General features: G+C 40.4%; 2 protein-coding genes across 3 annotated transcripts in view; both read left to right on the forward strand.

Annotated features, from left to right (window-relative positions):
* Window positions 1-2357, forward strand: part of LOC111264848 (uncharacterized) — a 23650-nt gene extending 21293 nt beyond the window's left edge. For both annotated transcript variants that reach the window (XM_022841053.2, XM_086970224.1), the window contains exon 2: window positions 931-2357. In XM_022841053.2, coding sequence (XP_022696788.1) covers window positions 931-1132 — 202 coding nt within the window. In that variant the 3' untranslated portion in view covers window positions 1133-2357. The remainder of the gene's footprint in view (window positions 1-930) is intronic.
* Window positions 2358-6598: 4241 nt separating this feature from the next.
* On the forward strand, window positions 6599-14868 carry LOC111264843 (uncharacterized). The gene is made up of 5 exons (XM_022841048.2): window positions 6599-6902; window positions 9084-9312; window positions 9897-10164; window positions 10484-10875; window positions 12146-14868. Exons 1-4 carry the CDS (start codon window positions 6599-6601, stop codon window positions 10868-10870), a joined length of 1188 nt encoding a protein of 395 aa, XP_022696783.1. The 3' UTR covers window positions 10871-10875; window positions 12146-14868.
* Window positions 14869-16776: the final 1908 nt, after the last annotated feature.

The raw sequence follows: 16776 nt of genomic DNA on the forward strand, positions 1-16776 counted from the left end.
ATAGTTGAATAAACATTTACATATGTATAGAACAAGATTGAGAACGGGACATAGTGTAACATTTAGCCCCCCTTATGTCGTATCCACCAATTCAGCTGATTGATGACAGCGAATTTGACCAGGCTACCAATCTTTCTGATAATTATGTTGGCAAGGGTTTAATTTCCTTAGTAAATCCATACATGTACGTAAGGGATACACTGGGCGCAACAGCGTAACACGAAGGAGTTTAGCTTATGATCAGCGTGACCGGCAGGATGTAATTTCCTGATTACTCAGCCGGCTACATAACAATGCAAGAAACAATTCGCAGCTGAAGAATAAGCTTCCGATAAATTAAGCTGAGAATTTCTGAATCAAACAATGGGGGACACTGTGCCAGCCTTTGTCTGATAGCTATAACAAAATATATTCCTTCAAGGCATATGTTTCTCAGATAAACTGCTCAATTCTGCTGATTTCAAAATGCGAGTATATTGTATAAGAGTACGCGCCATAGCCGAAGGACGAGATCTGATGCTGATGTGATGTACGGTCTTCGAGTATTCCATAACGATAACAAAATGATAGAAAAAAAAGTAGCGTTGAAATAACGGATAACTAAGGTCAAAGTCATCATCTGTAAACAATTTGAAATATGATTCGTTCGCTTGTGTACATATAACTCTATGTAGTCATTGTATATAGGGGATGGGGAAAAAAGATCGAAAGTTTAAAGGTCTTCATTCTGCACCTGTAGTATATATATATGTATGTATGTATATCGTATATGTCTACCATACATCTGCCAAGTGATCTTTGCCCCATTCTGTATGTATATGTATACTGCATATATTTCAATTGTTTTTTATTTATCTTCTACGTTTGTCTCCACTAGCTGACACATCATAATTTATTAATAACGTTTGATTGTCGCTTTCTCGTTCTCAGGTTTTACCTAACTTGTAGGGATTGCGTAATTGTAGCGGTTGTAATGGGAATTGCGTTAGGCGCAATCATCGTCTCGCTAGTGCTGGGTCTGCCGGCCCTCGAGGCCAAACGCCGGGAGCTACTCAACGACACCCTAGTTGACCAGATAGAGACGACTACGCAAATGCAGTTGGACAACACCGCAAACGTAGCAGGGTCTTAGAATGTTCCGTTCGATTTCTTATTTCACAGCATCAACTTCACCAAAACTCTTTTTCCATACAACACCCTTCAAAATAAATCGTTTCGTACACATACCTTTTTGAAGTTCGATTGAACTAGGAAATAGGCAGTGTCCTTGTATTGTGCTGAAACGTCTAGCAACACGACTGGCCTCTTTCGAAAGCTAAAATCTGCGACCTCGAAAAAAAAAAACTTTTGCAGCTTTTTTACGGAAGTCGTGTACTTCTCGATCTTAGCAGGAGTACACCATTAAGCCGGTTTCCTTCCGCTTTTGGTGGGTTTTTTGAGAACTTTTAGTTTTTTTTAAGCATTTTCATACTAATGACCCTCTATTGAACCAATCTACTTTCTTAGATAATTGACTGTGTTCGCTCTTGTGACCGCAGCTATATCGTTAGCAATTGGACAGTGTTATGGGGATACAGCCATAACATCAATAATGATAGACAACATCAAAAGGTCAATGGAAAAATATACATATTTATATATATACATTATGATAGTAAAAGCTACATCTAATATTAATCCATAAAATAGTTGATGCATATACACATGCGAGTGAAGGTATGAAGTGTGCCCTTAACGTGGCGTACGCTGCTGTATGAGTGCGTGTCGTTTTTGTGTTGTGATCATATATACGCATATATTTTAATATAATAACGATCGTGAAGATGAAGATGAAGATGAAGATGACAATTCGAAAAAGACAGCAAAATAGTTACCGAGTTCCGAAAAATTTAGCTGCAATACAAAAAAAGACGAAGTACAAACAAGATAAGGCGATCGAGACAGGGTGCTAACAAAAAGGCTGTAAACTAAAGTGAAAATGAAAATTCCAATAAATTGTCAAATTAAAAACATATTAACAAAAAAAAAACAAACGACCGGACAAAAGACCGTTTTGTATTATCTGCTATATAAAAGATACGTCTTTAGAACGATGTGGTAATCGTTTTCTGTAGGACTCCATACACAAAAAGCACTAGCTACAATTAATAATAACAGTAATAAAACGAATATTACCAACAAACAACCCTGTGCGTGAAGTGGAATAAATAAATTACGCGGCTTTATTACCTTGTACCAATACTACTGATAAGTATATAAGTGGATAAAACGTGTAAGACAATATAGCTTTCTTGCTGCACCGACTGGAAAAACATCAATTCTATATAACGAATAAAATCCACCAAGTTTTTCTATGATTTATCTGACTGATTATTTTGCGGTCATAAAGAACTGCTTAGGTACGGATTAAGCCGATTTTTCAAAAATGTCTTAACGAAACTACTCATAAATACATGAAGACAGGGATGTGAGAATATTTCAGCTTTTGTCTAGTTAAGCTGTGTTCGAGTCTCATAAAATTCACGAAGGCCGCACGTGTGTTTAGGCAAGGCGTTTTTACCGGAGAATTACAAATAGGATCGTGTTTTGTGCGGAACAAAGTCGATAGCGTAGCAAACATTTCAGCCCGTTTTGGTCCTCATTGCCCATAGCATTCCTCTCTACTTCATATGAAGCGTATATCTGGATATTTATGTCGATGCGATTACAAAATGAATTACTTCTACGTGATCGCTTTTTCACAGGACTTTACGTGCGAGTTTACATTAGTGACGTTAGCTGGAATACCTGATCAAAGGGTTTTGTCCATGGACGAACCCGATGCGATCTGCTAAATTCCTAACTGGCTCGATACGAGCCTTTAGAATCCTCCAAAAAGCCTTTTTCAGCAGATGCTGAATCGAAGGCTACTTAAGAGCAAGGAATGTAAATCAATGCCGACTAAGAATCTTTGAGATGAACGATAGATTTTGTGGCCATCATGACGGCATCGTTTTGTGTAGTCTATGTTAAAACTTCAAATACATGTGTCATTGTCCAGTGCATAGTTTTTAGCGCATAGTAAAAGATGTGTTTCATGCTTACACATAGCAGTGAAATTTGCGCGCACAAAGGGAGATGCTGCACTGACCTTCTTCTAAATAAGGAAACGTCTCGAGTTCCACGTCCGATATGGCAGTTGACCAGCACAAAAGAAGTATGTCTACGCCCAGAATCGAACCTGGACCGCGTCTTGCCTCATACAAAGTTCGAGTCTTCCACACCAGTACAAGTGAACAAGCCGAATGTAAACAAAGCCTTGCTGTGAATCGAATGTTTGCCAGGAAAGTCGTTACATAGTCCACATGCAAGACGTAACAGGCTTTTATCAGTGACCTGTAGTACTATTAGACCATAGAAAAAGAAGGACAGCAAAGGAAATGCTTACGAAATTCAAATTGGTGTTTTCGCGAGCCGTCGGAGTTTTGCGTCACGCGGAAATTCTACGATATCGTTTTGTAACCTATACTGCCCGGAAAATAGTGGTGAACTGCAGATATTGCTCACATGATGGCCTTAATTGTTCGATGCGGGAGACGAAAACTGACCAAGCACACGTTTTTTTTTTACTACAATTAGTAACAGAACTTCAACTTACTCCAATAACTCGATGTTTCATTTTCCGTTAAACTAGTTGCTCTGCTACAGCCCATGTATAATATCAACAAATCATTCGATAGTGTGGTACCTGCTCATTATAACCAATGGACGCTGTTGCTGATTCGAAGCAAGCAGAAGTTAACATCAACGTCTTCGAAGACGTCGAGCCTGGCAAGCTCATTGTTGTTTCGTGAAGTTGTAAGCTAGGCCTTCAGTTGTGGGTAGAAGCTAAAAGTCACCACCCCACTTTTACGAAGCTTTGCGAAATCGGCTAGTGGTCATGCAGGCTACTAAAGGTTCAATAAGTTTTCACTTACGAAGAAGGAATGCGTACCCGGCGCGAACCAGGCCTTTTTGGCTTTCGTCATCAAGCCGACATGCCCGTACATCGATAAACATGTATGGTAATAGGCACGATGTGTCGCAATTGATTCGGGCATAAGTTGCTTGTTTTTAAATGGACTTTACTAATTAGTCGCGCGATTTGTTCATACCTAGCCCTGTTTGAGCATTAATCTATAAAAATATAACTCAGTTATAACCAAACAATGAGATATTCGGAACGTTTCACAAAACAAAATCAGATTGCAATGCCTCTCAGCCATACGCGCTATAGTGCAGATCAAACAAGCAGAAGTTACGACGGCGTGTTGCTACCAGACGTCCCTTTCAAACATCTAGTTACATTTTCGGCAATGGTATGACCTTATCATCTACAGACCTCAAAATTTGTGGACAAATTTCATAAAAAAAAAACTTTTTCAAGAAAGGTTACATGTCTGATGCACAGTGATGCATACTGTCTATGGGTCACTTCAAGTTTTTGCCAAGACTGATTAGTGGTTAATTAACTGTTAATCGCTAATGGTCAATCAGTCATTCAGTGTGACTCCGCACTTTTCTTTCGCACAAAAACTTTTCTATAATTTTTTGCATCTTGAGAGATGGATAAGAAAGCTTAAGCTGAAAGAACAACAAAGGATTCAGACAGCCGAGTCTTACTAGGCTTCCAGATTTGTCACCAAGGGACTTGTGAAATGGATCTCTCCGGAGCTGGACCTTGAGATAACCTCTGGCGGTCAGCATCTGTCCAAACGTATGCTTTAAACAAGTCGAGATTATCTATGCGGTGAATATTTAGGGGTGATCGGTGTCATTTGTTTACAGTTGATATCGGACAATAATTGCATTTTGACATATCTGTAACAGTAAATAGGACTTCTTCCTGTATTTTCGCGTTATGTCCTGGCATCAATATGAAATTATAGTCCACAGTAACGCCTCCTTTCTATACGTCACTAAATGCGTAGATCAAATAGTTTACGACAACAACCTAACCTAAAATGACTGGAACGTAAGGAGTCGGATTGAGGCAACATTGGAAGTCATTTTATTTTTGATAGGATGACACACCGTAAAACGGCACGCTGTCTGATAAACCCGTACATGTATATGTAGATTTTTCATTCAATACTGTACGTAATTTTACAAAAAAAAAAAAAAAAAAAAAAAAAAAAAAAAAAACTGCCCAGAAGTGCAGGAAGCTGCTGAGTGGCATGGTACGAATATAATGGTTGGTTATTTAAATCCTTTCACACTCGATCGCCTCAGGTACCGCAGTGTTCCGAAATAGCTCAAAAGATTTTGCCGCAAGTGGTAGATGACAGTGGCAAGATGGACATATTAGCGTATTAGGCGATGAGTTCATCTATCTTTGAAATTTCGCTCACAAGTTAGAAGTGGGTATTTCACCGATGCGGTATTCGATGCTCTACCTGCTCTTCAATCTTTCATTGAAATACAGTCAATAGATAGATCGTAAATATGCCACTAGAACTCTGATGTTTGGTTGTTTCTAGTAAAATGCAGGCTGTTTGTCATTAAGGCTAGGTGCTTTCAACATGATACTTATTTGGTAAGTAGCACTATACATTCATCATTTCTGCTAGAAGCTTTCGTAGATTGTTAAATCCTTAAAAGATGTGACTTTTCCTGGCCGCATTCAAAACTAAGGACAGTTCAAAGCCATTTTAGTCTATTTAGGCCGGGGCTTTCGGACCATGGCCCACTTGAATTGTACGTCGAGAGGTAATTATTATGCGGTTGCATTTCACTATCGGTTTTATAAGCGTTTACGAGCGGGCGTTTAAATAATAGAAAAGCATCAGTCTGCTGTTCCGTATGTCAAAGCCCCAGTAAATAACTTAAGCATATTAGTTGCCCTGTAGTGTAGCTGAACTTTTGTACGTTAATAGTTTCACTTCCAAGAGCTCTAGCAAGGACGCGTTAAAGCCTCTATCCCTTTCCCAGCTGTCGCCTGTATGATGCGTCTAGACTCAACCTCGCTCGCTATGGCCAGAGAAACGGAATCGACCTATGTAGGATACCTCGAGCCTAACATATTACCTGCTATGGTTTTCTCTTTAAATCCTAGTCTCGTGCGAGCACCTAAGCGGCAAAGCGGGTGACTTTACGCGTAAAAACTCCGACCGATACGATAATGATGTCGAGCTATTCGTCGAAGCCATTGCAAGCAAACAACAATGTTGGCGCGAAAAGTCTTTATTTCTAGGCGTAACGAGATTGCGTTGTGAAATCGATCTGTGGCGAGAACGCCGTTGCTTGGCCCGCCTATCAGACGCACACGACTTCCACCGAGCAATACGTAATATGGAAGAGCGCGTGTTTTGTTCTGCATTGTGTTTCGCGGCCATTTCTAGTAGCCTAGATTGAAACTGACATTGTCGGGAAGAAGCGGAGGTGCACGGCGAAAAGAGCCTATATGCTTGCTCCTGGTTATATATATACGGGAGGCCGAAACCAATCAGCTGACGTTTTTTTGACGACTAGTTTGATTGATTTTGTCGTTTCCGTTGAATTAAAAGCTCACACAACTGTTGCTTGCGCTTTGCAGGCAACAAATCGCATGAAAGTTGAGATATACGCTCATTGTGACATTATGACTGTGACGGCGGACTCCATTCTTGTTCGCGGCAGTTGTTCGAGCATAACAACAACGTCGTGCCCTCCGTCAGGCCGAGCTGGGGGGCCTCCAACTATGACTACCATGAAAAGGGGGCCACCTATGCCTTTAGAAGCCTTGCGCGATCGGCTACTTCTCATGAGGGCTACTAAGAGTCCTATGTCTCCGCTCACAGAGGAGGAATGCATATCTGTCGCGGATCAGGCCTCAATGATTTTTGCTAGTGAACCAATCCTTCTGTACATCGAACCACCTATAAATATCTACGGTGATACACACGGTATGTCGCTAGCGATAAGAGGGATGAGGAATTTCGGGCGTAAACCATGATGGCAACCCTCGTTTAGAAAATGGGCCGAATTGTTAGTGTGCATCGTGCTTTCTTGTGTGGTATCTGTACAGCTAAGAGTATCGGTCCTCGTTAACTTAACACAGTTACGTCCTGAAAAGGGAACAACGGTATGCTTCGGCGTTTTCAATTCGCTCCATGGTTGACTAGTCTTACCGACTAACTGTTGTGTTAGTAGTTCCATTTTCTAGGAAAAAAATAAGCTGTTCTTTTACTCTGTGACTCACACCTATGTACACGATGTTGAACTTCATAGTTATTATTACTGGAATCGTATTCTGTATGTACATTACACGCAATCGTCTTTCGAAACAGTCAGCCTTTTTAAACTGATGAGGCTTCTTGCCTTGTAGTTTGTTTTAATTGCTTAGAAACGAAAACTAAACACACGACGTTGCCGTACTTGATGATCTGGTACATAATCTACATAAATAAAGGCATCGTTAAGCGACTGGTAACGCGTATTTTGGAGTCTTAAGCCTGCAACTAATGGAAGCTTTGCATTGTTAAATGAAAATGTACAGCCTGGCACTAGAGCAGCTTTTTTTCCGATAATGTGTCAACGAAAACCGCCACGACGAGCATGTCGTGCCGCTTCCGCTTACTAGTGTACCAACTTCACGAAGGCTTCTATTTGGCAAAGAACATAAGATGGCTCACCTGTGCATGCGTCCTAAAGAGCAACGAAGTAGGAAGTAGGATCGAGAACCTTTGACCACTTTTAGAAAAAGCTTATGCGATTCTTAAGGGCTAGAGGGTAAAGGCTAATGCTCGATTGCAGACCAAGTCCCACGAACAAAGTATTTATTGTGAGGCCCACACGCACAAAAATCCTTGGCAACGTGTACTACAGCTCGAATGATCTATTTCTATTCCAACACAAAACTCACAGTAGTCTGTCTTCATTGCGTGCGGACAGGTTGAGCTACAGCGCGAGTGCGCGGGATTGAAGTTAGAGACGGTTATTACAAAGACCACCCAAACCAAGGGCTTAACACAGGCTAGTAAGATAATCATAATCCAAGGAAGTATAGCCCAAAATGAAGTACTGAGGGCCGCGTCCCTCATATAAAGTTGCCCGCTGCCAGGTAGCAGCAACACACATGGTGCTCAAATTGATAGAACTACTTATGTGATTGCTGTTGTCGAGAGAATCAAGATGGTACTAGCCATCGTACGTCCACCAGACCCAGTCTTAGGCGCTTGATGATTCAAAGGTGTAGGTGGCCTCGTTTTCTTTAGCCCCCTAACCTTTTACAGATGCCAGCCACGGCATAAAGATTTTTGCTTTAGTTACCCCCCCCCCCCCCCCGTCTAACTTTACAGCTTTGCCTTACTGGCTGTATATAGCTTCGAGTATCGCTTCACTCTCCGCTCGGTCACGTCGTTTCCCAAGTAGCCTAAACTGTTACGGAAAATGAATGCAGAAGTTTCGTTCAAAAATCATAGAAGGTGACACTTTTCATACTGCCAGAGTGCTCTCATCATCAGAATTATTTGTATTGTACGCGTGCTTCGAACAAGCTTTAGAAGCTCGTCGCTCCAAATGACGAGCTGATCTTTTTTCAAAAAAAAGAATGACATCCAGGTGATGCCGTGGCAAACCGAAGTAAACAGATTTGCAAGATGAATACTTTCATTGAAACTTGGGTAGAATGAAAGCCTACGACTGCGTTTTTTCCGTGAAACGTAATCAGGATTCCTCAAGAGTCAAATGAAATTCGTAGTTCCTTCTTGTAGACTTGGAAAAAGCCACTGGGGAACTGGGAGCTCGATGTTCTATGCCGCACTCAGACTGTATATGGGAGAAGAAGGGCGGGGTGAGAGGAGGGCAGCGACAAAACGTGTTTATCATTGCGGGCGATACGCTCGTATGAAGAGAAGCAAATTTTTTTGCACTTTCGTTCAGCTCAATAGTTGTGGTATTTTATAAGAATCAAAATTGAATCAAGATGCAAAGTATTATTTAAAATAATGTTAATTTAATCGAAACGGCGACTTCGTATAAACTGCTTTTAATCATCAGAACTCCAAAGAGACATATATTTATGTACCTTTTTTGGTCGAAAGAAGTGAGCATTCAAATTATTACAAGAGCAACCTTAATCGCAGGACAGTTCTTCGATCTTCAACGAGTGTTAAATGCTGGGGGTTATCCACCTCTATCACGTGTGTTGTTTCTGGGCGATTATGTTGACCGGGGCAAAAACTCCATCGAAGTTCTGATGCTCTTGTTTATTTACAAGATACTCCATCCGCAGGAAGTGCATTTACTCAGAGGCAATCACGAAGAAGCCCGGGTAAACAGTACATATGGATTTCTGTCGGAATGTGTTAACAGGTCAGTGAGTTGATTGGTTTAGTAAAATCGTCTTCGCCCAGGATGAAATCGCGGATTGATTTTGAAAATTCATTAATCTTTGCTTAAAGTCACATCACAAAGAACATCACAGGCTAATTAATCATATTGGATTGTTATCACAGACAATGAGGTATCTGAGAACAGTGCATGAAGCATGCCTGACCCGATAGACGATTTGGTTGCCTAATGCCTTTAAGCGTTCCACCCAGTGCTTCATTGCTTAGGTTAGGTTAGGAATGAAAAATTGTATCCTAGTAAGCAAGCCAGATAAAACCATCAGCAGTAGCGGTGTTCGGTAAGAATGAAAATTGTTGTATTTGCTTGTGATTACTACACTCAAACTTATATATATATATATATATATATATATATATACAATACCTCACACAAATCATATGATATATGATTTGTATGATATATGATATATGATTTGTGTGAGGTATTGATTATTATAGACACATCCAACAACCTGGACGTCAACGATCTCTCCGAGCCGTCTGATCTATTGCAAGCGTCTGAAAACTAACTAGTAAAACTATATTAGCCCATTTATCCTTTTACAGATTCAGTTTTGAGGTGTACCAGGCATTTAATAACTGTTTCAATAATATGCCTATTGCTGCCATTATCGCCACACGGATCTTCTGCTGCCACGGGGGAATCGTCAAAGACCTGAGCTCACTTAATGAGATCGCGGAGTTGAGTCGGCCGCAGAAGGCGCCTAACGAAAACGTTGTCATGGGTCAGTTAATGTGGAGCGATCCTAACCGTGATAGTGATGGCTGGTGCCCAAGTAGCCGGGGCGTTGGCTTCAACTTCGGGAAGACACCGGTCGGTGATTTGTTACACGTATTCGTCCTTACAAGCACTATTCAACGGGACCTTGTAATGTATCGCTGACTTAAACAAACAAAGTACCGTACATACATCAGCACCAGAAAATTGTTTGCTTTAATTATAGCACAGGATCTGCCCTTGCTGTACACAAGAAATGCAAGGAAGTTTTACCTCCGGTTCTAATCCAGCGATGCTTTGGGTTCCCCTGTATCAAACGAAGCGTGTCTATACCCGTTGTCATATCTAAACCTACTCCTTGAATCTTCATAGGTTTTTCATGTCTAACTGTCGCTTATTATTTTCTCTTTTTCAGCTGTGGGAGTTCCTCGATAGGTTTAACCTCGATTTACTGGCTCGTGGTCATGAAGTTGTTCAAGACGGTTACGAATTTTTCGGCCGTCGGCGCTGCGTGACAATTTTCTCGGCGCCTAAATATTGTGATCAATTCGATAATGCGGCAGCCATTATGCGAGTTGGTGAAGATCTGATTTGTAGCTTTGTTATAATTAGACCGGCAACAGCGGAAAACCCGAGATTCCGCGTCGAATATCATGGAAAAGGTGAAAACTGTCCGACTTTTGCCAAAAACGTGACTATGCCCGAGTCGACGCCCGGTGAGTCTTCGCCCCCAGTGCATCCAAGGAAGGTGAAAAAGAAAAAAAAAGGCGCAAGGTGCACGAAGTGTTGCATTATAGCGTGAAACACGTAAGTCTTTAAAAGTAAAGGCAACAAGAATCTCATAATAGGTCGTATTCATGTTGTATGAACTTTGTTCGTGGTCGCGTCCTTAAACTTTGGTGTACCAAACGACTCTGAGCGATGCAGAAGTCCTGTTTCTTCTCATTGAAATCGAAATTCTACCTTCGCCAGGAGTAAGAGGACCCTGACTCGACTGAATGAAACCAACAACAAACAAAGCTTCTCATTTCTGTTTATCATAAATCCAGCTCGGAAGTCAGTGACTTCCGAAGTGGTCGTCCACTTCAAGTTGAACCTTTACACGTTCTTTGGCAGGTAATAGCTGCATGAAGGTGCGTCTTCAGCATCTTAAGATTCGAAATTGGTAGCGGTCGGTGTAGATTTAAAACAGTGGAACAACGTACAATTAAGTGTCGCTTGTTCGAAGCTAAGATTGTAACACATATTATTCAAGCATATCGAATGAGTACTTACTTTCGAAACCGGTTATCAACATGTTAGTATGTTCATATCGTTTAATATATTGCCTGAGACGCCGTTTTTTTTTTTTTTTTTTTGTTCCCGTTCGTTCTAAATGTCCCTTGTCGGAAAATGTCTGCCCTCGTTGTCAAGTGGCGCCAGAACCTCTCAACTTTGCATCGACCCGCCTTCAAAAATGTTTATTTGCAATCACCGCTAATGAATGAATCTTAGGTACAATTAAATTTTGCATGAAAGAATATTAATTTAAAAGACTTTTTTGTTAAAAATCTAAAGCAGCTATACAGGACCCGTGTTATCTGCACCCACTAAACAGATGTAAAAGATAATAGATCTTGGCTAAATTAAAGATGATCAACAAATATTAGGAATTTTTAGAGAGAGAATTACAGAGTTTTTTTTTAGTACTCGTGGAACTATAATATAGGCACTGACATGAAATATGAATCTGAGATGGGCGTGTTCAGTTAATTCTAATTGAGTGCTACGTATTTTTGGCTTGGTGACATGCCAAAATCGAGCGCGTGGTCTTTTTGCTGGTTTCAGATAAGGCTGTGATGGTTACTGTAACTTTAATCTGCCAAATCCAGACCAAAAACAAACTTCTAAAGGGTAGTAACGACTAAGTGCAATGGAGTCCATCTAGGCAGCTGAATGAATAACAATACAATCGCATATGTATTGTATATTTGACAGTAGAATATGGTATAGAAGGCTATTTAATGTTGTCTAACCCACGGACCTATACTGCAACTCCGGGTTAGAACAAGGGTTATTTTCTTGTGAACTGTTACAGATATCGACCGAGAAGAACTAACAGAAACGTCCTATAGACAAGCCACGCCATTCGATATAGCTACGGAGAAGACGGGAATGGTTCATGTATCCAGGTAACCAACAACGGCGTAACCACCGAAATAAGTTCAAAGTTATGGCAGTTTATTATTACCAGTTTTGACTGATTTACCTTTATGTAAAAACAATATCACCGGAGCAAGCCAGCGTTATTTGGGCCGATAAATAAAACTGCGCTTGAAGATTGACCAGGTTTCTGCCGAGACCACCAGTATCTATTGGAGCAAAAAGTTTCCATGTATGTTGTTTAGTTTCTTGCTAGGTAGCCACTCCACGACAGCGTGTTGTTGCTATGGCAAAGATACTTGCGTGAGCTTATTTTTGGCTAACCAAAGAAACTAGACGGCTTGACAGTGATTTTTATGCGGTGAGTTCATCTTTAACGACACCCTCGAAGACAACAAACGAGCGTACCGAAGCTAACCACCGCTTCATGCGGCGTGAACGAGATACTCTTTCCCGGGAACATTTGGCTATTTAGAAAATACGTATGTAGATGTCCGCTTGAATAAATGCTTGGTTTACTAACGTTGGATTTTCGTCATGGGTAGCCGTTGTCAGTAGGCGACGACTCGGGGAAGTACAGAGAGCCTTCAAATTTGTCGCCGTATTATGTCAATTATATTGCCTACGCAAAAGTCTTGCTTCTTTTCGCATCGAAGAAAAGCGTCGAAGCTTTGATGCCGCTTCTGTTGAATTTGTTTAGCGTTCTGCCTCCGCCATTGTTAGCTGATGATTCAGGTTCATTCAATGTTGTTAGGAACTATACCGATGTTATTTTTGTACCAAATGTACAATAACCTAGACTAGTCAAGCTAGATGATCAATACAAAATGTATGACCTGTATATTACTGCTGACATATCATATGAACCTTTCAAGGGGAAACGGCATTTGTCCCATGAACGAGGCGTATACTTATAACAATAGTCTTGACAAGAATATATATATATATACCAAGTCGTGATTTAATTGGTAATGGACGTATTCACGAAGAGCGTTATTTTGCCTACTTGAAAACACTTTGCTATTCTATATGATATTAGCTACTTAGAGATGTTTCGACTTCATTGTCAGCCTTTTGGCGACTCCAAAACCCCTTTTTAAAGCCGCCACAACTACCAACTTAAGCATGGGCTTCATCCATAGGTAATACATAATGTACGCAAAATGTATGGTTACAACAATGTTTTGAGGAACATTTGCGCACAGGTGAAGCTGCTGGTAGTACACGGGATCATATCTAGCCTGGGCATTTTAGGGTCTGATAGTACTTTAACGTACAAATTCGATATCGCCCCAAACAAGGCTCTGTATTGGATTTCAGCTTCGATGATTTGTTGCGTTACTGTTTAAGCCGCTATTCGAAAATACGTCTCATATCATTCACTCTAGAACTAACCCAAATGTTCGCTTAATCCTATGCAAAACTGTGTCCATTAGCCGGCCAAAATATTATGGGTCAGGTACTGTAATCAGACGTCAGACAGAGTTCGCCAAAGTCCATTGTCGTTATTACCTCGGTAGATACATAGTAACTAAGATAATAATAATGAGCGAAATAATCTTTTAGGCAAAGTGGCATCAAGCTCGTCCTATTTACAGAACCATTGTCGTGTACTACATAATCGCTGTAATGGTTTCGCTGAATTTTTAAGAGAAAATATTTTTCAAAAAAATAATTAAACCTATATAAATGTATAATATTATACAAGATGTTAAAATCGATAAAGTCGGTAACTTCAAGTTTAATATATAATATATTAGGAACGGATCCATGGTTTACCTCGTGAATAAACCTTAGTTAGAGGATGACTTTTTTCCGGACGCTAAGTTGAAAAAACAGACGTTACCGTCCAGACAAAGAATGCATGTGTATTGTATACGGCTTACGCCCGTCATGACCATGATATCACTAAATATCTAATCTTAATACAACTGTCACTCTTTACATAGAGCTTGCTTGAAATTGCAACGGAACTTTTATACGCCGTACCGCTAAACAAAACATAATCCGTTGGATCTACGAACTCCGTCCGGTCATCAACCTTCGCGATTCTGCTAAAAGAACGCGTTCTAAAACCGCTACAGAGATAATTCCACGCCTCAACGAGACATACTGATTGCAAAAAATGTTAGGAGCTGCTGGATCACAAGCTAATGGCAAATTTGGCCCCGGGTTGGAACTGAAGCTTGAAGTCGGGGGTTAACCTTCCCAAAGTTGGTAAAAAGGTGACCTCCGACGTCAGTCCTTGAGCTGATCGCGCAGCTCCTACGGCCCCCCACATTTGACCTACCGCAATACGTGTAAATTTGTAGGCTGCGGTGGTAACAATGCGGCTCTCACTGCCAAATGGCAAATGAAATCCTAATAGATGAAACAAACAAATCGATGACTGCTCCAACGGAAATATTGATTACTATATTAGACAAAAGAGTAGCTTCTTAATGCTAGTAACGACTATTCGGCCAAAGCTATTGCACAAATAGGCGACTGGCAGACTAGTGCCAATCAAACGTGTTTAAGTTTGCGTACGTAGAAGATTAGAAAGAACAATATAGTGTACAATAAAAGATGATTTTACTTACTACATATCGTGCTTGATCGCCACTCGGCTGTGTCTGGTATACCTGAGCAGAGTGATTATGGCATGAAGGAGCTGCATCTACGTTTTATATGATAAACCCATTACGATAGGTTCATCAGTTCTCGTTTGATGGGGTGAGAGTGAGAACACAAGTGAAGGCATTCAAAGGCAAGGGAACGACATTAATTTTCAGACAAAGACTCGCGAGGAACTTCACCGTATTGTCAAGGTTCGAGGCTTCAGCGTGTGTACCTCGTCAGCCTACCGAGGGCAGTTTTCGGACTTAGAGACTGTTTTAGATTTTTCATGCTATGTTATCAGATAATGCAAAACATTCAATTTTTAGCCCCGAGCAGTATTCTTTGAACCGTGTTTTGGAAAGGATTAAAAGTCTCTCAGTGCCGGAGCCGAGAGTTCGCGAACGAGAAACCCCTGATCTCAGTTTCGGACTAGTTTCGTTTATATGACTCGACTTTTACATGGGATGCGACAGTTAAGCATTGCTTCAATTGTATTGAGAAAAAGTATATTGCATCAAACGATCTAAGGCGGTCTCGATTCTGATGCCATAACGAAGAAACTCCTCTAAGTCATTTGGATACAACCCCTGTTGGTTAGCTTAGAGCGTGTATATATTATAATTATCCCTTGTCGTATTGTCTGTTTCAATTGTTTGTTTTTAGGCTTTCTCATTTCGACACGTACAAAGCAATACATAAGACTGATTTTACTTTCTGATCAGCTCTCTCTCTTTTTGCATTTTTGGTGGAGGCTCATGAGGCCTAGTGACTATGCACACTCTGGTGATTAAAATGTAAAAAATTTGTATCAATTCCTTGTGTTTTTTCGTTTCATTTTTATTTAATGTACGGGACATTCGAGTCTATGGATTTTTCTATATAGGATTCGATGAAATAGTCTGTGCTCATTTCCACAAGTTGTATAGGTACTTGTGCGGGTAGCGAATCAGCGATGAACTAGGGCTGTAGGTATTGTACGTACCTGATACGACGATGAGGCGCTGACTTAGCGTACAATGTCGTCCCAGTGATCAGAATTAGATTTTCCTTGTTTTTTCTTACGCTTGAATATTAGCCGCTATTTTATTTGATCGACTATTTTAAGAAATCTGCAGTGTCTCATAGAAATTAAAAAAAAAAGGCTACCAATAACGGCGTCAATAAAATTATGTACGTAGAGAAAATGCTCATACTTAATTTTGTTAATAGCGGAAAGTACGTGTGCTTAAAAAATACGGTATTCTTTCTAGTTGCAAGTTGATGCGTAGATAAAAAAAATTTCGTAGTGAAATTTTTTCTTCTTCTTCTTCTTCTTCTTCCTCTTGAAATTCTTATGAAAATTTACGCGCTGAATTTTTATTTTCCGCGACCAACTAGGCGAACATTCGTTAACACTGAGCGCTAATGAATGAAAAGAAAAACCAAATATTATGCACATCCGAATATGCGTAACAGTGTAATGTTTTGTTATATATCCATATATTATTATAATAGAGTATGTTATACACTCGATTTCCTTGCGTTGTATTTTAGCTCTGTAAGTCTATAAGACTTAATTATTGTCTAAACTAGCCTACCTGTCTTCGTCGAATGTATCAGCGGAACAGCTGCTGAATAGTTCCGTTCTCAAATCGAGCATTTTCTGTTTGAAATATTCTTGTTTGAGCAGTTACGGCTAATTCATAGGACGGAATTGTATTCGACCAGCAGAGTTGAAGCGATCGCGTTGGGCATTATAAATTATAGTTAAATTGCCAATATTTTGTACAGGTGTTTCTTTTTTCTATACATACTGTTAATCCCGACAGAAACGTTCGGAGCCATTCGAAACTACTGGATGTTGTTTACCGACGCAACAGGGTACGACAAGCCATCTGACGAACGCTGGAGTTTGTTGGAGCTTCACACGCGGTAGCGCCCCCTATGGGTACTGATTGACAACAAACGCTTAAACTGAAAATGCAG

The sequence above is a fragment of the Varroa jacobsoni genome, unplaced genomic scaffold (genome assembly GCF_002532875.2).
Source record: "Varroa jacobsoni isolate VJ856 unplaced genomic scaffold, vjacob_1.0 scaffold_904, whole genome shotgun sequence".
Classification (NCBI taxonomy): domain Eukaryota; kingdom Metazoa; phylum Arthropoda; class Arachnida; order Mesostigmata; family Varroidae; genus Varroa; species Varroa jacobsoni.